The 27,598-nt window shown below is 38.5% G+C and overlaps 1 protein-coding gene across 3 annotated transcripts in view; it reads right to left on the bottom strand.

Annotated features, from left to right (window-relative positions):
- Positions 1 to 27,598, bottom strand: part of SPPL2A (signal peptide peptidase like 2A) — a 164,211-nt gene that overhangs the window by 25,329 nt on the left and 111,284 nt on the right. Inside the window, exons 1-6 of one of the 3 annotated variants that reach the window (XM_089907231.1) lie at positions 26,789 to 27,018; positions 9,461 to 9,580; positions 8,556 to 8,738; positions 8,041 to 8,130; positions 7,422 to 7,555; positions 3,369 to 3,520 (exon numbers count right to left, since the gene is read on the bottom strand). In XM_089907231.1, coding sequence (XP_089763357.1) covers positions 3,369 to 3,520; positions 7,422 to 7,555; positions 8,041 to 8,130; positions 8,556 to 8,738; positions 9,461 to 9,580; positions 26,789 to 26,854 — 745 coding nt within the window. In that variant the 5' untranslated portion in view covers positions 26,855 to 27,018. Of the gene's footprint in view, positions 1 to 3,368; positions 3,521 to 7,421; positions 7,556 to 8,040; positions 8,131 to 8,555; positions 8,739 to 9,460; positions 9,581 to 26,788; positions 27,019 to 27,598 lie in introns of those variants that run through there. The other 2 variants (XM_022587118.3, XM_089907230.1) reach the window with 2 other exon arrangements.

Genomic DNA, 27,598 nt, shown 5'->3' with positions numbered 1-27,598 from the left:
ATGGTCATTCTGAGAGGTGTGAGATGAAACCTCATTGTAGTTTTGATTTGCAGTTTTCTAATAATTAGCGATGTTGAGCATCTTCTCAAGTGCCTATTGACCATCTGAATGTCTTCTTTGGAGAAATGTCTATTTAGGTCTTCTGCCCAGTTTTGGATTAGGTTGTTTGTTTTTTTGATATTGAGTTGTATGAGCTGTTTGTGTGTTTTGGATATTAACCTCTTGTTGGTTGCATCTTTTGCAAATATTTTCTCCCAGTCCATAGGCTGTCTTTTCATTTTGTTTATGGTTTCCTTTGCTGTGCAAAAGCTTATAAATTTGATTAGGTCCCATTTGTTTATTTTTGCTTTTATTTCTTTTGCCTTCGGAGACTGATTTAAGAAAATATTGCTACTATTTCTGTCAGTGGCTCTGCATTTTCTATCATTCAATGATTCAAACTCACATGTTTGCTAAAGATGTCTATAAAGTGAGTTGTAGACATTTGTATTTAATTTAAATGTAACGAATGGAGCAATTAATAAAACATTATAAATGCTTTTTAAATTGCAGCTTAAGGATGAGAACTGACACCTACCTTAGACGTTAATCATGATGTCTATATTTTCCTACAGTGGAATTTATCTCTAACAACTTTATATGTGTAAAACTAAATCCACTTAAACAAGCCTCTTTGCCTAGATACGATACTAAGGTAGTTAAAATTCACAAATGTTTTTCTATATTAGCTATACTTATTTGAGAATTATTTAAAATTAAAAACACTTGATCTCGCTATTGTTAAAAAGGGGGAGAAATTATTGTACTCTAAAAGTGTTTGTTTTCTGAACTTTCTCAAAATTTCACAATGGAAATACAAATTTTAACTGAATTTTGCAAATTCCACTAGATTTCAGAAAACTATAACTCTGTTTTGTATGTGAGAAAAGAGTAAACTAGAGACAGTAAATAAGGGATAGACACTTTCTAATTGGTGATCTTGGACAAATTATTTTTTCGTTTCCTTATTATTCGTTATTGTTATTATTGGATACATATGGTAATCTGAGTAGTAAGATTGACAGTCAAAGGTTGCCAAGTTGAGTTTGGTTAGTCATCCACCAAAGGTCTCCAACCCAAGATTTAAAACTCTGGTGGAAATCATGCTCTGGAGGCCCTAAGAGAGTTTTAAGGTGTCTCATTCAATGTCATACTATACCTAAGAAAATGATTTGACATGAGAAAGAATTTGGTTAATATAACTATCTTTAGTTACTTTCTTGTATATGACAACATAAAATGGTAAGGAGAACCTGCAATTTTGTACATTGAACATATTAAGAAATGGCAGCAATTTTAGCCATAACGAACCATTTGAAAGTATATTAAATCTTGCAATATCACACACCATTGTCAGAGTCATAATTAAATCCCATGTCCTAGGATAACCATGAGGTTAATTGATTTTCCTCCTACATTGAAAATTAGTTATAAGCAGGGTTAACTTTTTAAATATGGATGAGTTTAAGGAAATTCCTTACCAAAAATGAAAACATGCTTTAGGGTAAGGTAGAAAAATCTCTTTTTTCTGTCAAAGACCTCTATATATATCAACTGAGGGTCAGACACAAACAGTTGAAAGCTGAGAATTAAATCAGAAAAATTAGCTGTGCAATGATGACTTAATACAAATATCACCCTGGTATCTACTCTCCCAGCAACATATTGAAATATGAGTGATATTCAAAGAAAATTTTTTCTAATTGGAAATATATGTCTTAAGTATAGTTTTAAAACTGCTGCCATAGGACAGGAGAAATTGAACAATAAGCTGAAACTAACCTTGGGGCCTCATTTTTCTAGTCCAGAAACTTATACTAATATTCTCTAAATAAGCATTGTAGCCTGTGGTGGTTTTTACAAAGATTTTTAATTCTCATCAGGCACACTCTCTCTTTCCCTGGGCTCCCTCCTCTTTTTGCTATATGTTGGCCACAAATAGCAAATTTCCATCCTATCAGACCACTAAGAAGACAGGCCAGGGGATGGGCAAGCCATTATCCTACCTTCTTAAAGGAAAAAGTATAATTTATTCTCTAGACCACAGGCAAGTACCTGTGTGTTTTTAGACGTAGTATGATCTGAAATGTTTATATAAGTAAAACAAAATTGGAGCAATACAACATCTTGGTTTGCAAAATGACAAAAAGAACAAACAACACTTTGGGGGTAAGCAGAAGCAATAAATCCATAATTTGAATAATCTTCTATTTCATATAACTATATATAGCCACCAAGAAATCCTTAGTCTGCTGCTTAGATACTGGCCTATTATGCTTTAACTGCAGAGAGGGAAACTTAAGGGCCATAGCAATTCTTTCAAGTCATCCATGAAGAAGTGTTCTTTCAAGGCACAGTATATTTTTTTCCTTTTTTTTTTAAAAATTGGGGTATAGTTGCTTTACAATGTTGTGCTAGCTTCTGCTGTACAGCGAAGTGAATCGGCTATACGTATACATACATCCCCTCTTTTTTGGATTTCTTTCCTATCTAGGTCACCACAGAGCATTAGTAGAGTTCCCTGTGCTATACAGCAGGTTCTTATTAGTCATCTATTTTATACATATTAGTGCATATATGTCAATCCCAACCTCCAAATTCACCCCATCCTCCCTTCCCACCTTGGTGTCCATACGTTTGTTCTCTACATCTGTAGGACACACTATTTTTTAATTTTTACTATTTTTAAATTGTTTTTCTTTTCTTTTAAAAAAATTTTTTTTATTGGGGTATAGTTGTTTTAAAATGTTGTGTTAGTTTCTACTGCACAGCAAAGTGAAGTAGAGTTCCCTGTGCTATACAGCAGGTTCTTATTAGTCATCTATTTCATACATAGTAGTGCATACATGTCAATCCCAACCTCCCAGTTCATCCCACCCCCACCCCCACACCGGACACAGTATTTTTTTAATTGGAATATATTTTTTCTAATCCCAGAGTAATAGGGGCCTAACACTTCTGACAGTTTAAAAAGTTCATATCACTCTTTAACTATTCACTTAAGTTTTCCAGATAGAATGCCTTAAAGGAAAAGATAAATCTGGCAAAGTAAATAAAAAGATGTATGCTAGGGGCTTTCCAGGTGGCTCAGTGGTTGAGAGTCCGCCTGCCGATGCAGGGGACACGGGTTTGTGCCCCGGTCTGGGAGGATCCTACATGCCGCGGAGCGGCTGGGCCCGTGAGCCATGGCCACTGGGCCTGCACGTCCGGAGCTTGTGCTCCGCAATGGGAGAGGCCACAACAGTGAGAGGCCCCCATACAGAAAAAAAAAAAAAAAAAAAAAAAAAGATGTATGCTAAAAGTAGCAAATATAAAATATGATTTCTTACCCAACCATTTGTAGAAGAAATAAAGTAAGACCATCATAACACAGCAGATGACCACAAATATTACAACTGTTAGAGGACTAAAAGTAAAATATTCTTCCTTCTTTTTCCTCATTTCTCTATCTTCAGTGTTTGTCACTGCCTTCATGCTTTCCCTGCATAAACATACACAGGAACTTCAGCAAATCTCTGCCAAGTATAGCTATTTTAAAAATCTATCTCTAACACCAACTTAGATTTGTTTCTGATTACAAAGTAATATACTTAAAAATTACACACCAAAAAGAAATATTTAATCTAGAAAGTAAAAACTCCCTATAATTCTACCCTCAAGAGTTGATCTGTTATTAACCACTAACTTTTGAAATAGCATTTTTTTCTGGAGGCAAAATTGTTGAAACAGATGACATTTATTACATAAACAAATTAATGTGTATATTATCTAATTTGGAAACTACATTGACGTAATAAGTTTCAAATGATAACCAATTCTTTTTACACACTTAATATTACCAACTTGCAGATAGGAAAGTACTTTTAAAATTAGCTTCTCTTCAATGTAAAACACTAAATTCTTCTCTCAGTCAACTCAGTATTTTCTATATGTCTGTTCAGGGCTCATTGACATACTATGAAGGATTCAAAAGGAGTTCAAGACATAGCTTTGTCCTACCTTGATATAAGATAGCAAAATAGTTTCTAATTCTCCCAACAACATTGCTGGGTCACACAGCTAATAAAAGGCAGACACAGGAGTTGAAGAGGAAAGGGTCACAAGCTTCTTTTGTTGAGCAGTGAGTCTCTGTTCTGTCACCTAATTGTCTCTTCCCAGTTATATGGAACCCACTACATACTTTTCCAGCTCCAGTTCCTTCAACTCTGGTCTACTAAATTCTGTTCCCTTTTCGTATATCCTGACCCTTTTCATCAGGTCTGGGCTCAATACAAACTTTAGGTTAAAAAAAGATTTATTTCTATGAAACTGTACATTTGCCAAACTGCTTATTTACCAACATGCCACTTTCTTATTAGAAAACTGTGGATTGGGATGGTGACTATTCTAGGCATCTGTGACTCTAGGGAGGCAGCCTGGGAAAAGAGCTGGGAGAGGGCCTGGGGAGAGACACACAGTACCTGCCTGAAACTGTAGAGCTGGATGACAGGGTATTAACAAAAGTTTCAATGAAAGTAGTACCTGAGTGGGAAAACATGCCAACCTTTGGTATCTATCATTGCAAACAGATCCATTTAAAGACATTTCTATCACAGAACATATATAAGCCATAATAATCAAAGAGTCATATATTCATATTCAGTGTACTAAAAAGCACCAGGCAATTTCTTGAAGGAAAACATATACTAGATTTAAATCATGTTAAAATAATATAATTCATCTTTTTAAAAAATCGTACTCTTAAATCAGCTCTAGAGCCACATGCAATGAGAAGCTAAGCTTTCGTTCCTGCCATCTTGAGTTTATGATGAGAACCAGTTATAAGAAGGACTCATTATAATAGACTTTAACTCTCTACTGAAAAGTCTTTATACGGAACCAAGGCATTTTTCCTTTTTGCAAAAAGTACCTCTTTCATTTGGCAGGGTAATTCTGGGTTATGAGATCCTGTTCTGATAAATTTTCCATTCCCTAAGCCTTATTCTCTTTTCCCTTTTCTTTCAGTCTAACTCTCTTTACTTGCTAAATAACAGTCCTTGTGTTATTTTTTAAATTAAGATATAATTGACATATCATATTAGTTTCAGATGTATGACACAATTTGATATTTGTATATATTGCAAAATGATCACCACAATAAGTCTAGTTCACATCCATCACCACACAGTTAAAACATTTTTTTTCTTGTGATGAGAACTTTTAAGAACTACTTTCTTAGTAACTTTCAAATATGCAGTACAGTATTATTAACTATGGTCACCATGCTGTACATTACATCCCCAGGACTTATTTATTTTATAACTGGAAGTTTGTACCTTCACCCATTTTGCCCCCTCCCCACCTCCCCACCTGTGGTAACCACCCATCTGTTCTCTGCTCTATGAGTTGTTTTTTTTTTTTAAGATTCCACACATAAATGAGATCATTTGGTATTTCTTTGTTTGACTTATTTCACTTAGCATAATGCCATCATAATCCAGCCATGTTGTTGCGAATAGTCCTTATGTCCTCAATAATTCTACTTTTTATGAAACTTTCTCCATTTTATTACTGATTCATACTCTCTTTCTCTATACTGTCACCCCCACCACCAACAACACACACACTTAGTTCTTTCTATCTTTATCCTGCTCTTAGAATAAGCCTCCTCAATTTCAAAATCCATAATCCTGCAGGTAAAGGACATCTCCTCTCCCAACCCGGCTACTGAAGGCAACACATTCTTTGCTTTTGCCCATCATGTTTTATGAATAAAAGAACTTATACGTGCTGCTCTTCCACCTCCAATTTTCTTGAGGAGGAGCCTGCCCTGACATGTATATGAAGCTTGCCTTGCTAACTCAAAGTGTGGTCCACGGGCCAGTTTGTCAAAAATGCAGAGTCTTAGCACGCATCCCAAGCCTACTAAATCTGAGTTTTTAAAAATTTTAATGAGCTCTCAAGACAGTTTGTATGCACATTACAGTTTGAGAAGCACTACTCTAGAGAAGAAACAATTTACATTATAATGTAAGTATAGTGAAGATATATATTAAATGGAAAAACATTTTCAATGAATCAGTAGCTTTTGGGAAATTATTTATAAAGTTTCACCATATAATCTAGAAAATGATTTTGGAGATCTTACATACTATGCTTTATAAAGATTAATAATGAAGAAAAATAATGCTTACTCATGTGAAATCATGTGACTAATACATGCTGAAATGTGTTTTCCAAATATGTAAAATATTTTAAGCTCAATACTCTAGGAATCTACACCTGTTAAACCCTAGACTTCTCTCTTGATGAAAGTCAATCAAATTTTAGTACTTTAAGAAATTACAAATAAGCTTATTAGCTTCGGCTAGCGTCAAGTAAGCCCTTTTTAATGAAATCTATAGATCAATTCACAAGTGAATATATCGTCCTTTATGCATAAAATAATATGCTCTGAGCACAATTTTTTACTCAGAGTTATAAATATGAACTGATCCTTCTAAACTACATTGCTGGGACTTTCCTGGTGGTCCAGTGGTAAAGAATCTGCCTTACAGTGCAGGGAATGTGGGTTCGATCCCTGGTCAGGGAACTAAGATCCCAAATGCCGCGGGGCAACTAAGCCTGTGTGCCACAACTACTGAGCTCACGCACCACAACTAGAGCCCGCATGCCGCAAACTACAGAGCCCACGTGCTCTGGAGCCTGTGCGCCACAACTAGAGGGAAGCCTGTGCCCCAACAAAAGATCCCGCACGGCTCAACGAAGATCCTGCGTGTCACAACTAAGACCCGATGCAGCCAAAAATAAATTAAATAAATAAATAAATCTTTAAAAAAATAAACTACATTGCTTGCTTTAGTCTATAGCCAAAGGTACGTAACTGTAAGAAGACTGAGCCTAGGTTGTTATTAAATAGAGAAATCTAAATTTCACATACATTTGGCATTTCTATATTTAAATTAAAATATGGACATGTTTAATTAATATCCTTAGAATTACTAAAGCATTAAATAGAATGATGAGGTCACACTGTAATGACTCAACTCAGGAGGAGCTGAAAAACTTCCCACCTTCTCTTGTTTATTTTCTTCCAATCTAAATAGGCACATTAGAATGTTAACTATCTCCACCTTTTCTGGGAGAGGTAATTAAACATTTTAATTTAAGAGTCTCTGGTGAAATTTCAATGTTTCCTTCCCAGCAGAAGAACAAGAGGAACCTATGACTCCCTTCTTCTCAGTGAAAAGTTAAAGACCTGTATGAGGACAAACCTGGCAATCTAATGGTCAGCACTATATTCTAAGAACAAGCAGAACTTTATGCGTTGTTACACGATAAAATGATTAACAAACAATTTTTAACCATTTATCTTAAAAACAATGAAGTTTAATTAAGCTTACAATTCAATTAGCCCACTCCAGTATCCTCCTAATGCCACAGTGAACACAGCAATTACAAAAATAACCACCATAGTATAGTCAAAGTTAGGCCACGATGGAGAATACATTTTCACAGTAATGTTATCTCCGAGAGTCTGAAAGGCAAAATAACAGTTAATACACTGGAATTAGTTTTCTTTTTACTATAGCATATGGCAGCAATATTCCAATTTCATTCTGGAATGGACACTATACATAAGATAGCCAAGAATAATAGAACTGTTTTGACAACATGATATATAGTCTCTTGTCAGAATTATGAGGCTATGCTTTGGTTTATTAAATCTTGAAAGTGCAATGTTCCACACATCACATTTTGTTCAAGGATTTAAAGTTAAATGATACAACACAAAGATTTTTAAAGAGGTCAAAGTAAAGAAATATCCCTTCTAAAGTCAGGACTCTGAAACACCTTGTGCTCAATGGGGGGGTGCATACTTTCCAAATAAAAACTTGATAGGCCTTTATAACTTCCTGTTAGCAAATGGAACATATATAATAATTTAAATTAAATATCATGGTTAAAAGTAAAAAGCTGTACTATTTATAAACTTTATCTAATATATAATTACTAATTTACCTGCTTCGTATCTTTAAAGTCCTTGTGGTTTATAAATGCAATCAGTATTTTCACATCATGAAATTCAGATTTGTTCCCTGAGGGAGGAAACTAAAAGAAAAAATCATATTGTGAAGACTTATGAACTACTAGTGTATTTACAGAATAAAATACAAGTTATTCATTAAGTACAAACATTACATCTTTTTAAAGTAATAAAACAAAGTTTCATGTGTTCTTAATGTTATAGTAAGAGTTCTCAAACTGGAATCCTTTTAGCATAAACTTAAACTGATACTTTACACACACATACACACACACACACACATTCCTAACATAGTCTTGTCTACTTTAGGAATGGAAAAGAAACAAAATTTTCCAATTAAACACCTATCATAACCAGAATGTTTATTTAAAAAGAATCCTACCATCAGATTATTCAAAACTCAGCCCCTAAACCACAAAGAAGATAGTTCAATTCCTGTGAAATTTGATATCATGAACTCAAAAGAAGTTATTCTAGTTTTATAACTTACGAGGACACTGTTATTGGCAACCAACAATGCTTCAGCACCTCCTGTTTGTGCAATTCTGGCTTTTTCAAGAAAATGGCAGGTTCCCCACTGTACCACAACTGCTTTGTTCTTTATTCCATCAGGAGGAATATCAGAAAGGTTGCACAGTGGTGTGGTAGTCAGATTCATCAAACTAATGGAAGTCTGGAAAGAAGAAATGTCTTTAATATTATAAATATCATATTTCACCCTAAATGCATTCAATGACAAAGTGTCAACATTGGTTTAATACAAGGTTCTTTTTTTTTTTTAATTTTATTTATTTATTTATTTTTGGCTGTGTTGGGTCTTCGTTGCTGCACACGGGCTTTCTCTAGTTGTGGTGAGCGGGGGCTACTCTTCATTGCGGTACGTGGGCTTCTCATTATGGTGGCTTCTCTTGTTGTGGAGCACGGGCTCTAGTCACGCGGGCTTCAGTAGTTGTGGCACGTGGGCTCAGTAGTTGTGGCTCGCGTGGCTCACAGGCTCTAGAGTGGAGGCTCAGTAGTTGTGGAGCCCAGGCTTAGGTGCTCCGTGGCATGCGGGATCTTCCCAGACCAGGGCTCGAACCCGTGTCCCCTGCATTGGCAGCTGGATTCTTAACCACTGTGCCACCAGGGAAGTCCCAAGGTTCTTTTAAATTAGAAATATTTGATGACAATCAGGCTTTGAGGCAAGTATTTTTATTTTTATTTATTTATTTATTTATTTTGAGGCAAGTATTTTTATTATCTAACTTGTTTTTCTCACAGAAATACTTAAGCAAAAGCAATAAATATTTATTAATCATAACATAACTAGTTTACATTCTAAAACATAATAATCACTCATTCTTACCATTCAATATTTTTATGTTTATAAATAAATAGAAGCTGTGATTTACTTACTGCATTTTCTAGGGTACTTGGAAGAGCTGTCCAATGAGGGTTATATAGCATGCAGTAATCCTTAGATGGTGAAGGCATGCCATTTCCAGATGCGTGCAGGATTGCTTCCTGAGCAGCTGTCTAGGACACAAACAATAATTTTCACAGTGGCAATCATTCGGCTTGCCAAGAACTAAGGATTTTAATAAAGCTATTTATATACAGGTTTGACCACATTTCCTTAAGGGGGAAGGTCCTCCAATAAATTGATTTCTTCTTGTTTGAGGAAATGGTAAAACTGTACATGGTTGCCCAGAACACATTCTTTAAGGAAGATAAGTCACTTTCTTACAGGCCCTTGTTATAAGGGCCATATCCCAGGGAGGAATCTTGTTATGATTTTATAAGTTCAATACTCCCTTTACAGTCTGAAACTTTATTTCCCAATCTCTTATGAGTTATTATTCCATTGTTCATATTCTATAAAAGAAAATGAACTTGAAGTCCCTCAACCTATATTACCTTCAATATTCTACGAGTAACTGGGGTAAAAAAAAAAAGGTATCATTATTTCTAAGTGCTATCTTTGGAAGAGAACCAGAGCAACTGGAAATCTCAAGTTTTCAAGACCCTGCAACTGCCTATTCCAAAAGACCAGTCTAGAGTTTAGAGTGGAAAAAGAAGATATAGAAACATGTTAGTTCCTTTTACCTCATTTCTCACTACCTAGAAAAGAGAGACAAGAGGTAAGAAGTGACTAAAAAGAACATCCATTGTACATGGGGATGGGGGGTGGGAGTGGAGCCTATGACATGAAGAAACAGCCTAAGATAACTAGAATACCACTCCACATCCCAATTCCCTTCAAACTTGGATCAGTCCAGATCCTTCCTCTCTCCTCCTTTGAGAAAATCTTACTGTACAACATAAGGGAGAAAAATGATTGTTTGGCAGATAAATATGTTGTACTACTAAGCCTCTGCCACTAAAGCATGCGTTAGGTCGAGCTACAGGAAACTGCTGATATTTGATCATTTTTGATCTATAAAATTGTTTATTACATAGAAGTCAATTTAAATGTCTAAGAAGTACAGAAATGCTCTAATCCATGCTCTCCTACCTGAAATCTCCCTTGAACCTTCGAGATTAGAAAACTTTCTAGCATACTTGGGACTTTATTAGCTTATGGATCTAAACAAGTATAGGGAATCCTTGAAACATGCCATCAGATTACATAAAGTAATTACATAAGGAATCTACTTCTGGAAAAAAGAAATGTAGTTTTCATTCAGCTATATACTTGGTGGCTATGAATGGATTCTGACAGGAGGTAAACTGATATGTTAAATTCTTACTGTACACAAACTATTTTTAGGTGTAAACAAACTACACAAATTCAACAAAGTATATTTAGGTTAATGTCATACATTTATTTGATTCATTGTCAGTTTTATAAATGATGGCTCTGAGACTCAGAGTAGTTACTAACAACCTACGTAAGGTCACACATCATCTACAGTTCTAACTATTGCTGGTAATTTTAGATAATCATAAGGGTTGATTAGACCCTTATGACATTAAACATTTTTTAAAGAATACTATGTAAGTGAATTGGGTACTTCTTATTGCACCCAACAAAATGGCGCATGATATCAGGATGTCCCGCTATTAGCAATAATGAGTTTGATTATTTGGTTAACATAGTAACTGCAGGGTTTCTCCAGTGTAAAGTTAAATATTTTTTTCCTCTTGTGATTAGTAAGTAATCTGTAGCACAATGTGAACAGTTCAGCAACTTATCACCTAGTGTTTTAGCCTCCATGCCTGAATTTAATTTTACATATTATGTTGGGGGTTGTGAAATGGTGAATGTCAATCCTCTATATTTATTAGCTTGTACTCTTCTTTTTTCTTTTATAAATTTATTTTATTTATTTATTTTTGGCTGCATTGGGTCTTCATTGCTGCGTGCGGGCTTCCTCTAGTGGCAGCAAGCAGGGGCTACTCTTCATTGCAGTGCGCGGGCTTCTCATTGCAGCGGCTTCTCTTGTTGCGGAGCACGGACTCTAGGCACGCAGGCTTCAGGAGTTGTGGCACACGGGCTCTAACAGGCTCAGTAGTTGTGGCACATGGCCTCAGTAGTTGTGGCTCGCAGGCTCAGTAGTTGTGGCACGCGGGCCCTAGAGCACAGGCTCAGTAGTTGTGGAGCACGGGCTTAGTTGCTCCGCGGCATGTGGGATCCTCCCAGACCAGGGCTCGAACCCGTGTCCCCTGCATTGGCAGGCGGATTCTTAACCACTGCACCACCACAGAAGCCCTTGTACTCTTCTTTTCTAAAAAAAAAAAAGAGCTTTACTCTCTCTCTCTACCACCTTTTGTCTGCTATCACTAGAGATTAATTGACTTTTTAAAATTCAATGTAGTGCAATTACAATTATTCGTTTGATGTTCAAATTACCCCAAATTTGGCCAGCAGAGCCTCTTCCACCTTGCTCTTTGTATCCTTTTGGCAAGACCCCATTAGTCTTTGAGGACTTCCTTGTTCTAGGCTGACTTTATCCTTTACCTGCCATAGATTGGAACCAGTAATTCTACTAAGCTCCTTTTAGAAAAAACTGTATTTAAATTAGGATTTGGGTTTTAACAATGCACACTGCTGAAGTGGTATAACCTTTACAATAGACAATTGGCAATATCAATCAAACTTTTTTAATACTTTTAATTCTCTGATTCATATCCCAGATGTATTACATAATACACAAAGATTATACAAAGATAGATGTACAAGGATATTCACTGCAATATGTTATAGCAAAAACAAAAAACATCTTCCACAGATAAGAATCCATTACATTATGGTATGCATAGTACACAGCTATTAAAAAGAAAGAACTAGAGGACTTCCCAGGTGGTGCAGTGGTTAAGAGTCTGCCTGCCAATGCAGGGGGCACAGGTCCGAGCCCTGGTCTGGAAATATCCCACATGCCGTGGAGCAACTAAGCCCGTGCGCCACAACTACTGAGCCTGAGCTCTAGAGCCCGCATGCCACAACTACTGAAGCCTGAGCGCCTAGAGTCCATGCTCCACAGCAAAGAGAAGTCACCGCAATGAGAAGCCCACACACCACAACAAAAAGTAGCCCCACTCGCCGCAACTAGAGAAAGCCAGTGAGCAGCAATAAAGACCCAACGCAGCCAAAAATAAATAAATGAATAAATAAATTTATTAAAAAATTTAAAAAAAGAAATAACTAGATCTACCTGTAGAAATAGATGTCCATGGTGAGGAAAGCAAGTTCCAGAAAGATATTTATAGTGTTTTCTATTTTTATAAAAATGACCCCCCCTCAAAGCTCCCTATATGTATTTGTACTGTTATGTGAACTTAAAGAATGATGTGGAGAGAGATCAGGCTATTTAAAAAAAGGAGAGGAAAACAAAAGCAAAGATGAGGGTGTAAAAAGATTGGAACGAGAAAATTAAAAAAGGAAAGAAACAATCAAACAAAACAAAAAGGTATGAAGTCCCTCTCCTCTCATCCTGGTTCTCACAGTCACCCCTTAGGGGCTTCTCTTATGTCTTTCCAGATACTATTTACGAATATTTAAGATAGAGAGATATTGGGTTGGCCAAAAAGTTCCTTCGGTTTTTAAGTAAAAATAAAAGACACATTTTTCATTTTCACCAAGAACTTTATTGAACAACGTATTCACCCTTTTGTTCCACTACCTTCTGCCATTTTTCAGGCAACTTCATAATTCCCTCTTCCCAAAACTTTTTATATTTTTGAGCAAAGAACTGTTCCAGGTGCCTTTTACAATCTTCCAGGGAAAGGAAATGATTTCCATTAAGAGAATTTTGTAAAGACCAAATTAAATGGAAATCCAAAGGTGCAATGTCTGGTGAATATGGCGGATGAATCAGAACTTCCCAGCCAAGCTGTACAATTTTTGCCTGGTCATCAAAGAAACATGAGGTCTTGCGTTATCCTGATGGAAGATTATGCATCTTCTCTTGACTGATTCTGGATGCTTTTCATCAAGTGCTGCTTTCAGTTGGTCTACTTGGGAGAAGTACTTGTTGGGATTAATCATTTGGTTTTCTGGAAGGAGCTCATCATAGAGGACTCCCTTCCAGTCCCACCATATACACATCACCTTCTTTGGTTGAAGACCGGCCTTTGGTGTGGTTGGTGGTGGTTCATTTCACTTGCCCCACAATCTCATCTATACCACATTATTGTACAGCATTCACTTTTCATCACCCATTACAATTTGTTTTAAAAACAGAAACTTTGTTACGTTTCAGTAGAGAATCGCGTGAGGAAATATGGTCAAGGAGGTTTTTCTCACTTAACTTATGTGGAACCCAAACTTCAAAGTGATTAACATAACCAAGTTATTGCAAATGATTTTCAACGTTTGACTTGGATATTTTGAGTATGTCGGCTATCTCCTGCACGGTATAAAGTTGACTGTTCTCAATTAATGTCTCGGTTTGATCGCTATCAACTTCAACTGGTCTACCCGACCATGGAGCATCGTCCAGTGAGAAATCTCCAGCATGAAATTTTGCAAACCACTTTTGACACGTTCGATCAGTCACAGAACCTTCTCCATATACTACACAACTCTCTTTTTGCGTTTCAGTTGCATTTTTACCTGTCTTGAAATAATGAAGCATAATATGCTGAAAACGTTGCTTTTTTCTCCCATCTTCAATTTAATAATGGCTATACAAAAATTCACCAATTTTGATTTTTTTTAATGCATGCTGATATGACAGCTGTCACATTACAATCTAACAAAATTGCTTCGAATGAAGTTAAAGACAACTAAGCCCTACCAGAGCCATCTTATGGAAAAACCGAATGAACCTTTTGGCCAACCCGACAGATAGATAGATAGATAGATAGATAGATAGATCTCAAACATATACATTGTTGTCTGTTTTACACATATGGGATCATACTATATATACTACTGTGTAGCTTTTCTAAAATTTTACTTTTTAAAGTTTATTTCTTTGAAGTATAACCGATTTACAATGTTAGTCTCTACTGTATAGCAAAGTGATTCTGTCATATATATATTCTTTTCCATTATGGTTTATTACAGGATATTGAATATAGTTCCCTGTGCTTTACAATAGGACCTTGTAGTCCATCCTATATATAATAGTTTGCACCTGCTAATCCCAAACTCCCAATCCTTCCCTCCCCCATGCCCCTCCCCCTTGGCAACCACAAGTCTGTTCTCTATGTCTGTGAGTCTGTTTCTGTTTCATAGATAAGTTCGTGTCATATTTTAGATTCCACATGTAAGTGATATCATATGGTATTTGTCTCTTTCTGACTTACTTCACTTAGTATGATATCTCTAGGTCCGTCCATGTTGCTTCAAGTGGCATTATTTCATTCTTTTTTATGGCTGAGTAGTATTCCATAGTATATGTGTACCACATCTTCTTTATCCATTCATCTGTCGATGGACATTTAGGCTGCTTCTATGTCTCTGCTACTGTAAATAGTGCTGCTATGAACACTGGGGTGCATGTATCTTCTTGAATTATAGTTTTCTCTGGATATACGCCCAGGAATGGGATTGCAGGATCATATGGCAACTCTATTTTTAGCTTTTTGAGGAACCTCCATACTGTTTTCCATAGTGGCTGCATCAATTTACATTCCCACCAACAGTGTAGGAGGGTTTCCTTTTCTCCACACCCTCTCCAGTATTTGCTATTTGTAGACTTTTCAATGCTGGCCATTCTGACTGGTGTGAGGTGGTACCTCATTATAGTTTTTTGTTTTTTGTTTTTTTTTGTGGTACGCGGGCCTCTCACTGTTGTGGCCTCTCCTGTTGCGGAGCACAGGCTCCAGACGCGCAGGCTTAGCAGCCATGGCTCACGGGCCCAGCCGCTCCGCGGCATGTGGGATCTTCCCAGACCGGGGCACGAACCCATGTCCCCTGCATCGGCAGGCGGACTCTCAACCACTATGCCACCAGGGAAGCCCTGTATGTCTTTTTGGAGAAATGTCTATTTAGCACATTTGCCCATTTTTCAATTGGATTGTTCTTTTGTTGTTGACTTGTATGAGCTGTTTGAATATTTTGGAAATCAAGCCCTTGTGGGTTGCCTCATTTGCAAATACTTTCTCCCAGTCTGTAGGTTTGTCTTTTCATTTTGTTTATGATTTCCTTTGCTGTACAAAAGCTTGTAAGTTTGATTAGGTCTCATTTGTTTATTTTTTCTTTTATTTCTATTGCCCTGGGAGACTGACCAAAGAAAACACTGGTATGATTTATGTCAGAGAATCTTTTGCCTACGTTCTCTTCTAAGAGTATTATGGTGTCACGTCTTATATTTAAGTCTTTAAGCTGTAAAATTTAAATTTTATATGTTAGATTTTCCATATTGATACATATACACTACCTCCTCTTACACAATTGTATAATAGTCAGTGTTACTTTTATAATTACAAAAGCTAAGGGATTTTTTAAAAAGCTTAAAAGTACAAGGAAGTACAAAGGTATCCAACTATGAGCAACATTTATTGCTATAGACAGATTACAGTCTTTTCTACAGTGGTAGAAAATTTATCATTGATATAAGCAAAATTCACTGATATGGGAATTACTAAGGCAAAACACAAATTTTAGTGGAAGATTAGTATGAGAGAGGAAAGTATAACCATACATAATTGTAGAATAGTTCATATTGGATGTGCAACATGCAGCAAATTTCATGAGCAAGCTAATATATCCAAATAACTTAAGCATTTCCACTACATTTTAACATCTTAGTAAAATTTCTCATAGAGATGATATAGTTTTGAAAATTCAGTTTATCAACAATAGATATCATATGTTCTGGAGTTAGAGACCTAGGACAGAATGGCAATTTCACCATTTATTGGCTATGTTACAAGTCATTTAAACTGTTTAAGCGTCAACATCTTGGTTTTTTTGTTTTTTGCTTTTGGTCCCGCCTCGAGGCTTGCGGGATCTTAGTTCCCAGACCAGGGATTAAACCTGGGCCCTGGCAGTAAAAGTACGGAGTCCTAACCACTAGACCTCCAGGGGATTCCCTCCTCAGCTTTGAGATGACAAAAAATGTCCAGACCTCACAGAGCTGTCATGATGATTAAGTCAGATGATGCAAATGTTTACACATATTAAGCTCTTAATAAATGGTAACTATTATTATTAATAATACATCTAGCACCTTGCCAAGTACTCGCACAATGCAGAAGAAATACAAGATGATTAGTGGTTGCTTAGGGTTTGGTAGGATGTGGGGATGGGGGTGATAGCTACAAAATATGAGGTTTCTTTCTTTCTTTTTTTAAAATAGACCTTATGTTTTAGATCACCTTTAGGGTCACAGCAAAACTGAGCATGAAGTACAGTGTTCCTACATATCCCCTTACCACACACATGCATAGCCTCCCTCCAACCTCCATTATTAACATTTGTTACCATCTATGAACCTACACTGACAATTCATTACCACCCAAAGTCCACATTTTACATTTAGGGTCTCTCCTGGTGTTTTACATTATATAGGTTTTGACAAATATGTAATGACATGTATACACCATTACAGTATCATATGGAATATGAAGTAGTTTTATTGCCCTAAAAATCCTCTGTGCTCTACCTATTTGGTTTCTTTTTGAGGTGATGTAGATGTTTTAAAATTGACTATAGCAACGGTTGTACATATCTGTAAATATACTAAAAGCCACTGAATTGTACACTTTAAATGGGTGAATTTTACAGTACATGAACTATATCTCAATAAATCTGCCCCCACCAAGAAACACTAAACAAGAAATTATAGTCTTACTGGGAAGATTAAAAAGAAACCTGAAAAAGATAATGACAAACAGAATGTGATTTAAGTCAGTCTCTAGTAAAAGCTTTAGTAGTTCTTAGGGTGTTGGAAATGCAAATTTTTGGACCCTATTCCAGACCTACTGAATCAGAAACTCTGAGAAGTTTATTTTTAACAAGGCCTTATGGAGATTTTGATGCTTGTTAAGGTTTGAGTACCATAGCTATAGGAGCAGTGCTTCTAAAGATTTAACGTGCATACAAATCACTTAGTGATCATATTAAAATGGAGATTCTGATTCAGTTGGCCTGGGTGGAATGTGGGATTCTGCATGTCTAACAAGCTCCCAGGTGATCCTGATGCTGCTGCTCTATGGGCCCAACCTTGAGCAGCAAAAGCCATATGGGAACAAGAGCACAGTCATCCCTCAATATCTGAGGGAGACTGGTTCCAGGACAGATAACAAAATCCAGGTATGCTCAAATCCCATAGATTTGATTCCACACAAATTCAACAAATTGTAGATCATAAACAAAGTATATGTATTGAAAAAAATCCAAGTACAAGTGGACCCACGCAGTTTAAACCCATGTTGTTCAAGGGCCAACTGTAGTAGAAACCACATCACTATGGGCCACTTAGGTTGGGAAGCACAGAGGCCTGAAGCTCAAGTGTCCCTTCAAACATTACAAGTACCAAATCAGGAAAGACCTGTGGTCTACCCGCACTAGTATTAGATCATCTGACAAAGACCCTATGGTGGATGGACAGGATACCTTCCTTTATATTTTTCAAGTTAGAAACATGCTTCAAGACATCTGAATTTTCCTTTGTAATCAACTGTGGTCTGTTCTTCTATGACTTTACTCAACCCTTAAAAAATATCTGTTTATATTTTCAACCAATAATGAAAATATTCTCTTAGTAAAATGCTTAGTATCAAGAGCTTGAAGGGATTTAGGGATATCTAGTCCCTTCATTTCACAGCTCAAACAGGTCCAAAATGATCAAAATGAAGTCTCAGGGGCCAGATTAGAATTGAGTTCTCTAAAACCCAGACCAGCAGTCTTTCAGCTCTGCTATCACTTCAAGTTCCCTTATGCAGCTAGATCTGCCAGCACCCCCTTAGTACCCAATCATCACCCTCCAGTTTTAATATTGGTCATATATATCTCTGCATTAGCTGTTAACTCCCTCTCTGCTGTGATTCTGGGCATGGGTCTCCTACCACCACTCAAATTCCTCTAATACCCAATTAGTTCCTCCCACACCCTAAACATCCCAAACTCTAACTCCTTTCCTTACCCTCTTCCAAGTACCCCCACTTCTAGGACTCTAGAGTTTCATGGAATTCCTTTCCCTATGATAAGTGCTCCTTACTGCTCACCCCAAATCCTGCCTCTTAATGGCAGTTCCTACAACCACTGGCGGTGGAATCAAGTGTTCTTCATGGCCATCAAATCTTTATATTCCACATCTTGCTTGATCCTCACATGCAAGGGAAGCAAGTTTACTAGCCCACAGTGTGAAGCAGTACTTCCTGTTTTTCTGATTCAAATATACCTCACATAAAAATTCATCGGATGCCTGTTGTTTGTGAACATTTCCAAATTTACTTTACCCAGATCACTTGACTTCAGTCTTATTCCATATCATCTTCTTTTTAAATCAATGTTTAAGTCTATCTTAATGTCAGAGTTGCCTATTCTTTTGATCATTTTTCTCCTAAATAATTTTTGGTATGATAAGTGCCAAATGATTACTCAAAGTCTAAAAACACCTCAACTGTAATGGAGTACACTATACTCACATCCTTGCAGGTGTCCTATTTCCTCATTTTCCCAAACCAATCAGAGCTTAAACAATGGGACATATATAAAGAGCTTTATTTCATCAGTGAACTTTCACTGAGTCAGTCTTGCACTGACCTTCACGTCCCTGTCTCTTGAGGCTATATCTATGCTTTATACTCCAGTCTCTTGGTAGTCCCAAGCATGGGCATTTGTATTCCTGGCCTCTGTTCAAACGGCCTCCTGATGCTGACTCACCAGCCCAATATTAACCTAGGAAACAGGCCTTTCTACTCCTGTCCAAGCTAATAGCACAGTTCAATTCTTCTGTGACTTTGTTTCACAGGTTTAGTTTGCCTTCTACTCTTCTTTCTCCTTCAAAAGGTATCTGCCAGCACTGGATCTACTTTCCAAATTTAAGTCTTCACACATTCCTTTTGAAAATAAAAATTCTTCAGCTAAAAATTTATCTAATATACTACCCCTTGCCCTGAATCCACGCCATACTTTGGGTCTGCCAGGACTCTGTATCTTGGCCCATTTTCACCTCATCATGATGGAGCTCTGACTAATACAATGCTAACTTTTACCCACGTATATATTTAATTCCCTTTAAAAGCCTTAAAAGATTAGTCAAGCATGGTTCTTCTTTTTTCTTAGAGATTATGGTGAGTAATCTGGGCAACAATTTCTTACCCTTTATTATAAATCAGTGCTTCTTGAATTTAATGTTCTGTTAAAATCAGATTCTGATCCAGCAGGTCTTGGGAGGAGCCCATGATTATACATTTCTAACAAGCTTCCAAGTGATGCTCTGATGTTGGTCTGCAGAGTACATGGTTATAGACTTCATCATGAATAGCAGTGAAACTCATTAGGTTTCCAGACATTACTCGGGTTCTCCTAGGAATTTTCTTAAGAGGTGAAAGTCACACTGTACCTGCAGTATGCTGGTATAGCCAACGTTCATGTATTGGCCAGCAGTTCCCCCATTTCACCCATAAGTTCACTCAAAACTCTTCAGCATTTGTATCACTGGGTCCCAGCTTCCCCACCCACCTCCACAGTCTGTCAATTAAACATGGTTCACATTATTCATATTGTTATCCATTAGATATACTTAATCCTTTGGTTTCAAGGGACAATGTGTGAATATGATGAACCCTCTCTCCAATGAACCCCCCTTACAATCTTTCTTCATAAAATCTACAAATTAAACTACTCCTCTATCTTTAGATACCGAATATGAGGGCTGGGGGTTTGGGGCAAGTTTTGCTAATAAACAGAATTTATTTAAAATGAGAACTAGCAATTTAAAAAAAATTATTTCTAAACCAGAAGGTAAAAAGTTAAAATGTAATCGCTGAGTGCTAGATGCCAAAGAGTAACAGTCATCTACCCATTACCCTTATATCATAGCAATGTAGGAGGTATCCTTTTCTTTACAAACATCTTTCTCCTTACACAGATTGAGTTTTAAGTCAATAGCAATACACTAAGAGTTGAAAGCAGCCTCTACAAGAAAGGCAGAATTGGAGTTATATGTCTGAATGACACATGTTCCAAAGCCAGGTCTAAATAACTTCCAGATTCACTATTCACTATTATATTTTCTATGCCTCTTTCCTCACTAATAAGTTATATAATCAAGACAATCTATGTTCTTTCTACTCCTACTTCCAATATTCAAGGTTTATGGAAACCATGCACTGAAACTGACTAGACTCAGACCCTCAGAGATGAAGTGAAATCTTGATTACTTAATTAGTGGCTCAGTGGGAGCTAGGGCACCAAACAGGGATTTATAGAGAATCAGAGGAGTCTGTGGGGCATGGGGAAAGTAGATCCCCAGGATCATTCCTTACACTTGGAGAATCTGGGGGCATGTAACAGGCTAAGATGTACTAGGGTGGAGGGAAGAGACAAGGTAACCATTCATTCATTCAGTACTCTGCAAACTATGAGGTGCTAAGGGAGACAGCAGAGAATGAGTCAGGTAGCTTCTCCTTCATGGGGCCTATATTCTACGTTACCTAGATCCAGCCTTCTCCCTGGGTTTCCTTAAGTAATCTTACTACTTAACTATTATAGAATTTACGATTTACACTAGAATTCATAAACTCAAATGCGTAAAAGGCCAGGCAGGTAAATAAGAGTTGATTTAAGACCATAGGACATGGTAACATTTGGCAAATTCTGGCCTAAAGACTATGACATTTTTGAAAAAATATTTAGTATCTTGGGGTAAGAATCCATACCTGGAGACTTTATGGTCTAGATTTCTATAGACAGATCCAATTTCAGGTGAATTTTTAACAAAGACAAATTATTAAATATATAATAAACATGACTTCTATCTTTAAACATTTTTTCATGAAAATAAATTCACAAATTTTTCCAATCAGTCTTGTGATCTATTTTTGATCAAAAAAAAAAAACACTTAGTGGAAATGTATAAACAAATGTCTTAGAAACTCTGGGTTCTAGTCCTCTTTTTCATGACTTTCTATCTGGTCTAGGACAAATTGTAATCTTCCTGAAACTTCTCTCAGGATCATTTTGAGATTCTAAGGAGATGTATGTTTAGGTGTTGTATTTTGAGAAGGAGATAACACAGCAATTAGTGACTTAAAAATTGGACAATGGGATGCAGAATCCACAGAGACAGCTCTGATTGTGAAGAATCTGACAGTTAAAGGAGGAATGTGACATAACCAGCATGTCTAAGCTTGGGCTTAGACATGTACCACAGACTAGGTGGTTTAAACAACAGAAATTTATTTTTCACAGCCTGGAGCCCAGAAGTTTCAAGGTGCCAGCATGGTCCAGTTCTGGTAAGGGCTCTCTTCCTGGCTTGTAGAGAGCCACCTTTTCACTATGTCCTCACATGGTTGTGGGGGGCAGGGGGAGAGAGAGCAAGGCAATAATCCCATTGTAAGGGCCCCACCCTGATAACCTCATCTAAACCTAATTATCCTCAAAGGCCCAGTCAATCTCCAAATACCGTCACACTGGGAGTTAGGGCTTCAACATGAGAATTAAGAGGCACACAATTCAGTCCACAGCATTTCTCCCCTGGCTCCCAAAATTCATATCCTTCTCACATGCAAAATATTTATATTCATTCCATCCCACAGCCCTAAAAGTCTTAATTCATTCCAGCATCAACTCTAAAAAGTCCAAAAGCTCATCTAAATGTCGTCTAAATCTGATATGGGTGAGATGCAAAATTCTTCATGAGGTAAGATTCCTCTCCAGCTGTGAGCCTGTAAAACCAGACAAGTTATGCGCTTCCAAAATATAATGGTGGGACAGGTATAGGATAGACATTCCCATTCCAAAAGAAGAATTCAGAAGGAAGAAAGGGATGAGGGGACCCAAGGAAGTCCAAAACCTAGTAAGACATAGATCTTAAGGCTCAAGAAGTATCCTTTTTGGCTCTATGTCCCACTTTCCAGGCCCACTGGGGAGGAAGTGTCACCCCCATGGCTCTGTGGGGTAGCCTTTGGTTCTGTGGGATACCACCCCTAAGGCTCCTGGTAGAGGCCAAAAGGCTTGTTGAAACTGAAGTTGTGGCCCTGATGATCTCTGAATCACCTTTGGGGGTCATTTCTCCCTCTTCTTGAAGAATAATGCACGTTCACAGCCTAATAGCTCTATCATCCCATCCTGTCACATCCAAAAGGTCCAACAGCCTTTCTTCATTTCATCCTGTCTCCTTCCCCCGGAGTTAAAAGTGGCAGTGTTTTTGCTCATAGAATCCCATAAGCTACTTATCAAGTGATTGTTCAGCCACACTCTTAGTGTTCTTTCCAGAACAAACTTTCTCTTTTTTTTTTTTTTTTGCAACATGGATAGGCTGAGAATTTTCCAAATCTTCAGATTCTGGTTCCTTTTTGCTTAACAATTCCTTCTTCAATTCCTCTCTCCCCTTTGCATTTCACTAAAAGCAGTTAGAAAGAACCAAGCTGCTCCTCCAATGCTTTACTTAGAAATCTCCTCAGCTAAATATATTTCACTGCTTACAATTCTTCCTTCCACACAACACTAGAACATAGTTCAGCCAAGTTCTTTACCATTTTATGACAAGAATTGCCTTTCCTCTAGTTTCCAATAAACTGTTCCTCATTTCCATCTGCGTTCTCACCAGAATCACCTTTAATGTTCATATTTCTAGCCTCTACCCATTACCCAGTTACAAAGCTGCTTCCACATGTTAGGTATTTGTTACCACAGAACCCCACTCCTGGTACCAAAATCTTAGTCAGCTTGGGCTGCCATAAAAAAATACGATAGGGAGAGGGGGAGGGGGCAGGGAGAGCAAGCTCTCTGGTGTCTTTTCTCATAAAGGCACCAATCCCATCACAAGGGACCTACTCTCTGACCTCATCTAAACCTAATTATCAATATCTCCCAAAGGCCCCATCTCCAAATACCATCAATACTGGGGGTTAGTGCTTCAAGATATGGATTTTGGGAGGACATGATTCAGTCCATAGTACAGTAGCTCAGCATGTCTCTGATAGGTTGGGTAGCAGAACACTACTAGTTTCCCCAGGAGGTTGAGGCAGGAGGACAGAAGGAATTAAAGAAGACTCTTTGAGTTGGTGTAGTATACCAAAGGAATGCAGATTTCAGTAAGAGATTTTCCTGTTGGGGATTCTGATTACCACTTCATTTTCATAAGCTCAAGATATGGCTATATGACACTTCAAATTCTTTGAAGTAATGAAAACATGAATACAACTTTTATAAAAACATTATGAGAAAGACTCAGGATTCTTCAGAGAACTTTGAAGCAATTTTAGAAAACAGATCCAGGCTAAATTTCACTCATTGTCTTTGAAACAGAACCCTGTGACTGGGTCCGAATAACACTAAAATAAAGGTCTAACAGTTGGAGCTAGCGGTGGGAGTTGGACTAGGGAAGGACAAGTGTGATATGGAAATATGGCAAAGCCAAGAGAGAATTAATTACCCGCCAGGCACTCTTTTCATGTCTAGACTTAAATGTTTAATGGGTTTAGAAGTCATTAAAACAGCCAGATGTGCTGTAGTTTGTGTTCAAGATACACGGTAAGGTCACTCTGATGTGATGAGGACAAACAGAGTAGGGTAGGCTACATGATGTTGAAGGGGCTTTCCAATGCTAAATACTCTGCCTCTTCTACAAGGATGTGACTCTTTCTGGAGATTAAATGCTGCTTCTAGATGAGGATGATGACCCTTTTTTTTTTTCTTTTAATTTTTGGCTGCGTTGGGTCTTCGTTGATGCACATGGGCTTTCTCTAGTTGCGGTGAGGGGGGGCTACTGTTCACTGAGGTGTGAGGGCTTCTCATTGCAGTGGTTTCTCTTGTTGTGGAGCATGGGCTCTAGGTGCGCAGGCTTCAGTAGTTGCAGCACGCGGGCTCAGTAGTTGTGGCTCACAGGCTCTAGAGTGCAGGCTCAGTAGTTGTGGTACACAGGCTTAGTTGCTCTGCGGCATGTGGGATCTTCCCAGGCCAGGGCTCGAATCCTTGTCCCCTACATTGGCAGGTGGATTCTTAACCACTGTGCCACCAGGGAAGCCCATGATGACCCTTTTCTAACATGACCAAGGGGAAAGAGGCTCAGTAGGGCCAGCTTCCAGAGACCAGAAAGAAGAAATGAAATGATTAAGCTGGCATCATTCATTCAAATGAACTCAGAGAGGCCACCTAGGGCTGTAAGAGTAGGGAAGAGGAGTAAACAAGGGCTTCAGGGAGAAAATGGTTAAAATAACAAAAAACTTAAAATAGTGGAGGAAAGGAACTAGGTATCTAGTAAACAGAAGGAAAGAGAGAGCTCCTGCTGAGAAAAAGGATACCAGATTTATTTGAGTTCCTCAGAAAAGGAAAGGAATGAGAAAGAGATCCTTTCATGAATTTAAAGGAAGAAAGAGTGTAGAAGAAAAAAATCCACTGTGGAATCACTAAGAAATAGAAAATCAATAATACTAGTTAGCACTGAAAAAGGTCTTCCCAATTTCGAAACATCTTGTCAGTGTATTCACAGTTACCAGCACAGCTCCTGGCATATAAGAGATAACACACTAAATATTTGTGGAGTGAAAGAATGTTACTGAGTCCTCACAACAACCCCGCAACCGGGGAATATAGAACTCAAGATTAACATGGTGAAATATGACAAAATATATATGTGCAATATAAAAAGAATAAAATCTAGAATATGGGAGAGACAGACTAGCTACAATTTAGAACACGGACGAACTTTAGACTTGTGAAGCACTTGAAATTACATGAAAATTTTGCTTCCATTTTTCTAGTGAGAGGCTTCAGAGCTTATATTAAGAATTTCAATAAGAGTTTTTGAGCAATTGATGTTTTATTAGGTTAATTATTAATTTGTGTTGAGAAAGGACAGGTGGGAATTTATACACACATGTATATATTCTTACAATTAGCTTAAGGAGTTCAAACGAAAATGAGTGCAAAAACGCTCAAAAAATTTCATACCTAGGTTATAGTTTTATGTGTATTTACATACTACCTGAATTATCTTCTGGACACGTCTGATTACAAGGTAAACAACACCTCAAAGATTCAGACCAACACTGCCACTTTGCTATTCTCTTTATATCCTACTCCTCCCCCCGACCCACCTCAAGCAATTTTTAGATACATTCTTCCTAATGCTGCCTAGCAAAGTTATGAATACAAGGAAGGCACTTGAACCACTTCAGACTTTGAGTTTGGTTTCTCAATAAATGTTAAAAACACTTTCATATTGAATATATTCACTGGTAGTAATCATTTAAACTGGAGAGTAAGCAAAATATACTCTTTCAGAGAAGTTACACATTCTAATGGAAAGAACTAGACAGGCATACACCATACCAATTCTGTATAAAGCTCATAAAAGTTTCCAACCTGAAACTCCCTAAGTGAAATTTACAAGAAACAAAAACTGAAACACTGAACACTGGCGTCCTTACCACCCATTCACTGAACCTTCTGCTTGGTGTTGAATTTTAAGACATTATTACTTTTCTCTAATTACGAAAACAAACTTGTGTACACATATTTGTTACTGTTACTTAACCGGCTCTCCTCCCCTTTAAACTAGGCAGAGAATTGAAACCCACTAAAACCCGCTAAAAGAATTACACTTTGGTGTGTTAAGAAATTATTTTAAATTATTACTGTTACCAGAAAGCCCCAGAATGGAATCAAATGAGCCCTAAGGCGAAACAGAAACTAGAGAAGAAAAAAATCTGTATGAGAGCAATTAAACTAAAGCGCAGTCCTTGAACCGCTAAACATCCAGGGATCGCGTATACGTTTTTTCCTTCTTTCGGGGTTGGGGTTGGGGGTAGTGCGGGTTAAGCAGCGGTAAGAAAGACTGGACAATAAAATTCAGAGGTCAATTCAAAACGCCTGGAACAGTGAAACTACAGAGGAGAAGCACCAAAGTCCGAGTCGTATTAGGGGCTCGGCAGGTAGCTTTCTCGGGGGTAGGTACCGGGACTTCAAAGGACGGGAATGGGGGCTGGACCAAAAGGGAGTAGTGGGACAGGGATGGGTATGAAAGCAAAAACCCAGAGCAGGCCGCGTAGGCGCGGGAGAGGGCAGGCCGGCAGGGAGCCAGTGGGGGTGAGGCGGCGGCGGCGGCGGCGGCGGCGGAGGGTGGGGGGGCCCGGCCCCGCCCCGGGGAGGCCCGAGCGCCCGCCCGTCCCCCTTACCAGAGGGAGCAGGAAGCCCCACAGCAGGGCGACGGCGGCGGGGGTCAGCGGTTGCTGCAGCCCCATCAGACTGCCTGGTGAGCGCCCGGCGGCGCGGCGCGAGGCGGGGCGGGTTCGGGGTCCCCTCGCGGCGCTGCTTCGGTGGCTGGGCCGGACAGGGGCGGGCAGCGGGGTTGGGCTGGGGCCGCCGCGGCTGCTGGAGCCGCAACTGCAGCGCCGACTTCCTCTTCCGGCCCCGCCCGGAGGCCGCGGAAACCCCCACGGGGCAAGTGGAGGCTGGGTCCGCGCGCGCCGCCCGCCGGGCTCTCTCAGGCTCCCGGCGCTGGCGAGCACCGGCAGCGGGTCTGGGCGTGTCTCTTTACAGCTGCGTGACCTGAACTGTTCCCCGGTCCGGGCAGGCGAAGGGACTTTTTCAAGCCCTCCTTCTTCCTAGAAGCGGCGGACCGCCTGTTCAGTTCCCCACCAACTACCCAGGTGCTCGAGCCAAAAACCTACATGCTCTGAGTCTTAATTCACCTGCTCATCAGCCGTCCTAGGCTCTCTCACATGTATGTCCCCAAAACGCCCACCTTCTCCTAAACCGCAGTGACCACCCCCAGACCACCGTTGCTTCTCTCCTCCAAACTGGTTTCCGTTTCCACTCCCCACATACCATTATCCACACAGCTGTCCTGGAGAGATCTTTTTGAAAATGTAAATCAGATCATGACACTCCCAACCACACTTAGAATAAAATCAAAGCTCTACTCCGGGACTTCCCTGGTGTCCCAGTGGTTAAGAATCCACCTGCCAATGCAGGGGATAGGGGTT

Source organism: Delphinapterus leucas, chromosome 2 (genome assembly GCF_059928025.1).
Source record: "Delphinapterus leucas isolate spDelLeu-1000000601 "Yukka" chromosome 2, BTC_Dleu_Yukka2, whole genome shotgun sequence".
Taxonomy (NCBI): domain Eukaryota; kingdom Metazoa; phylum Chordata; class Mammalia; order Artiodactyla; family Monodontidae; genus Delphinapterus; species Delphinapterus leucas.
Note: the sequence above shows the minus strand (reverse complement) of the source record. Positions and strands in the feature narration are given on the sequence as shown.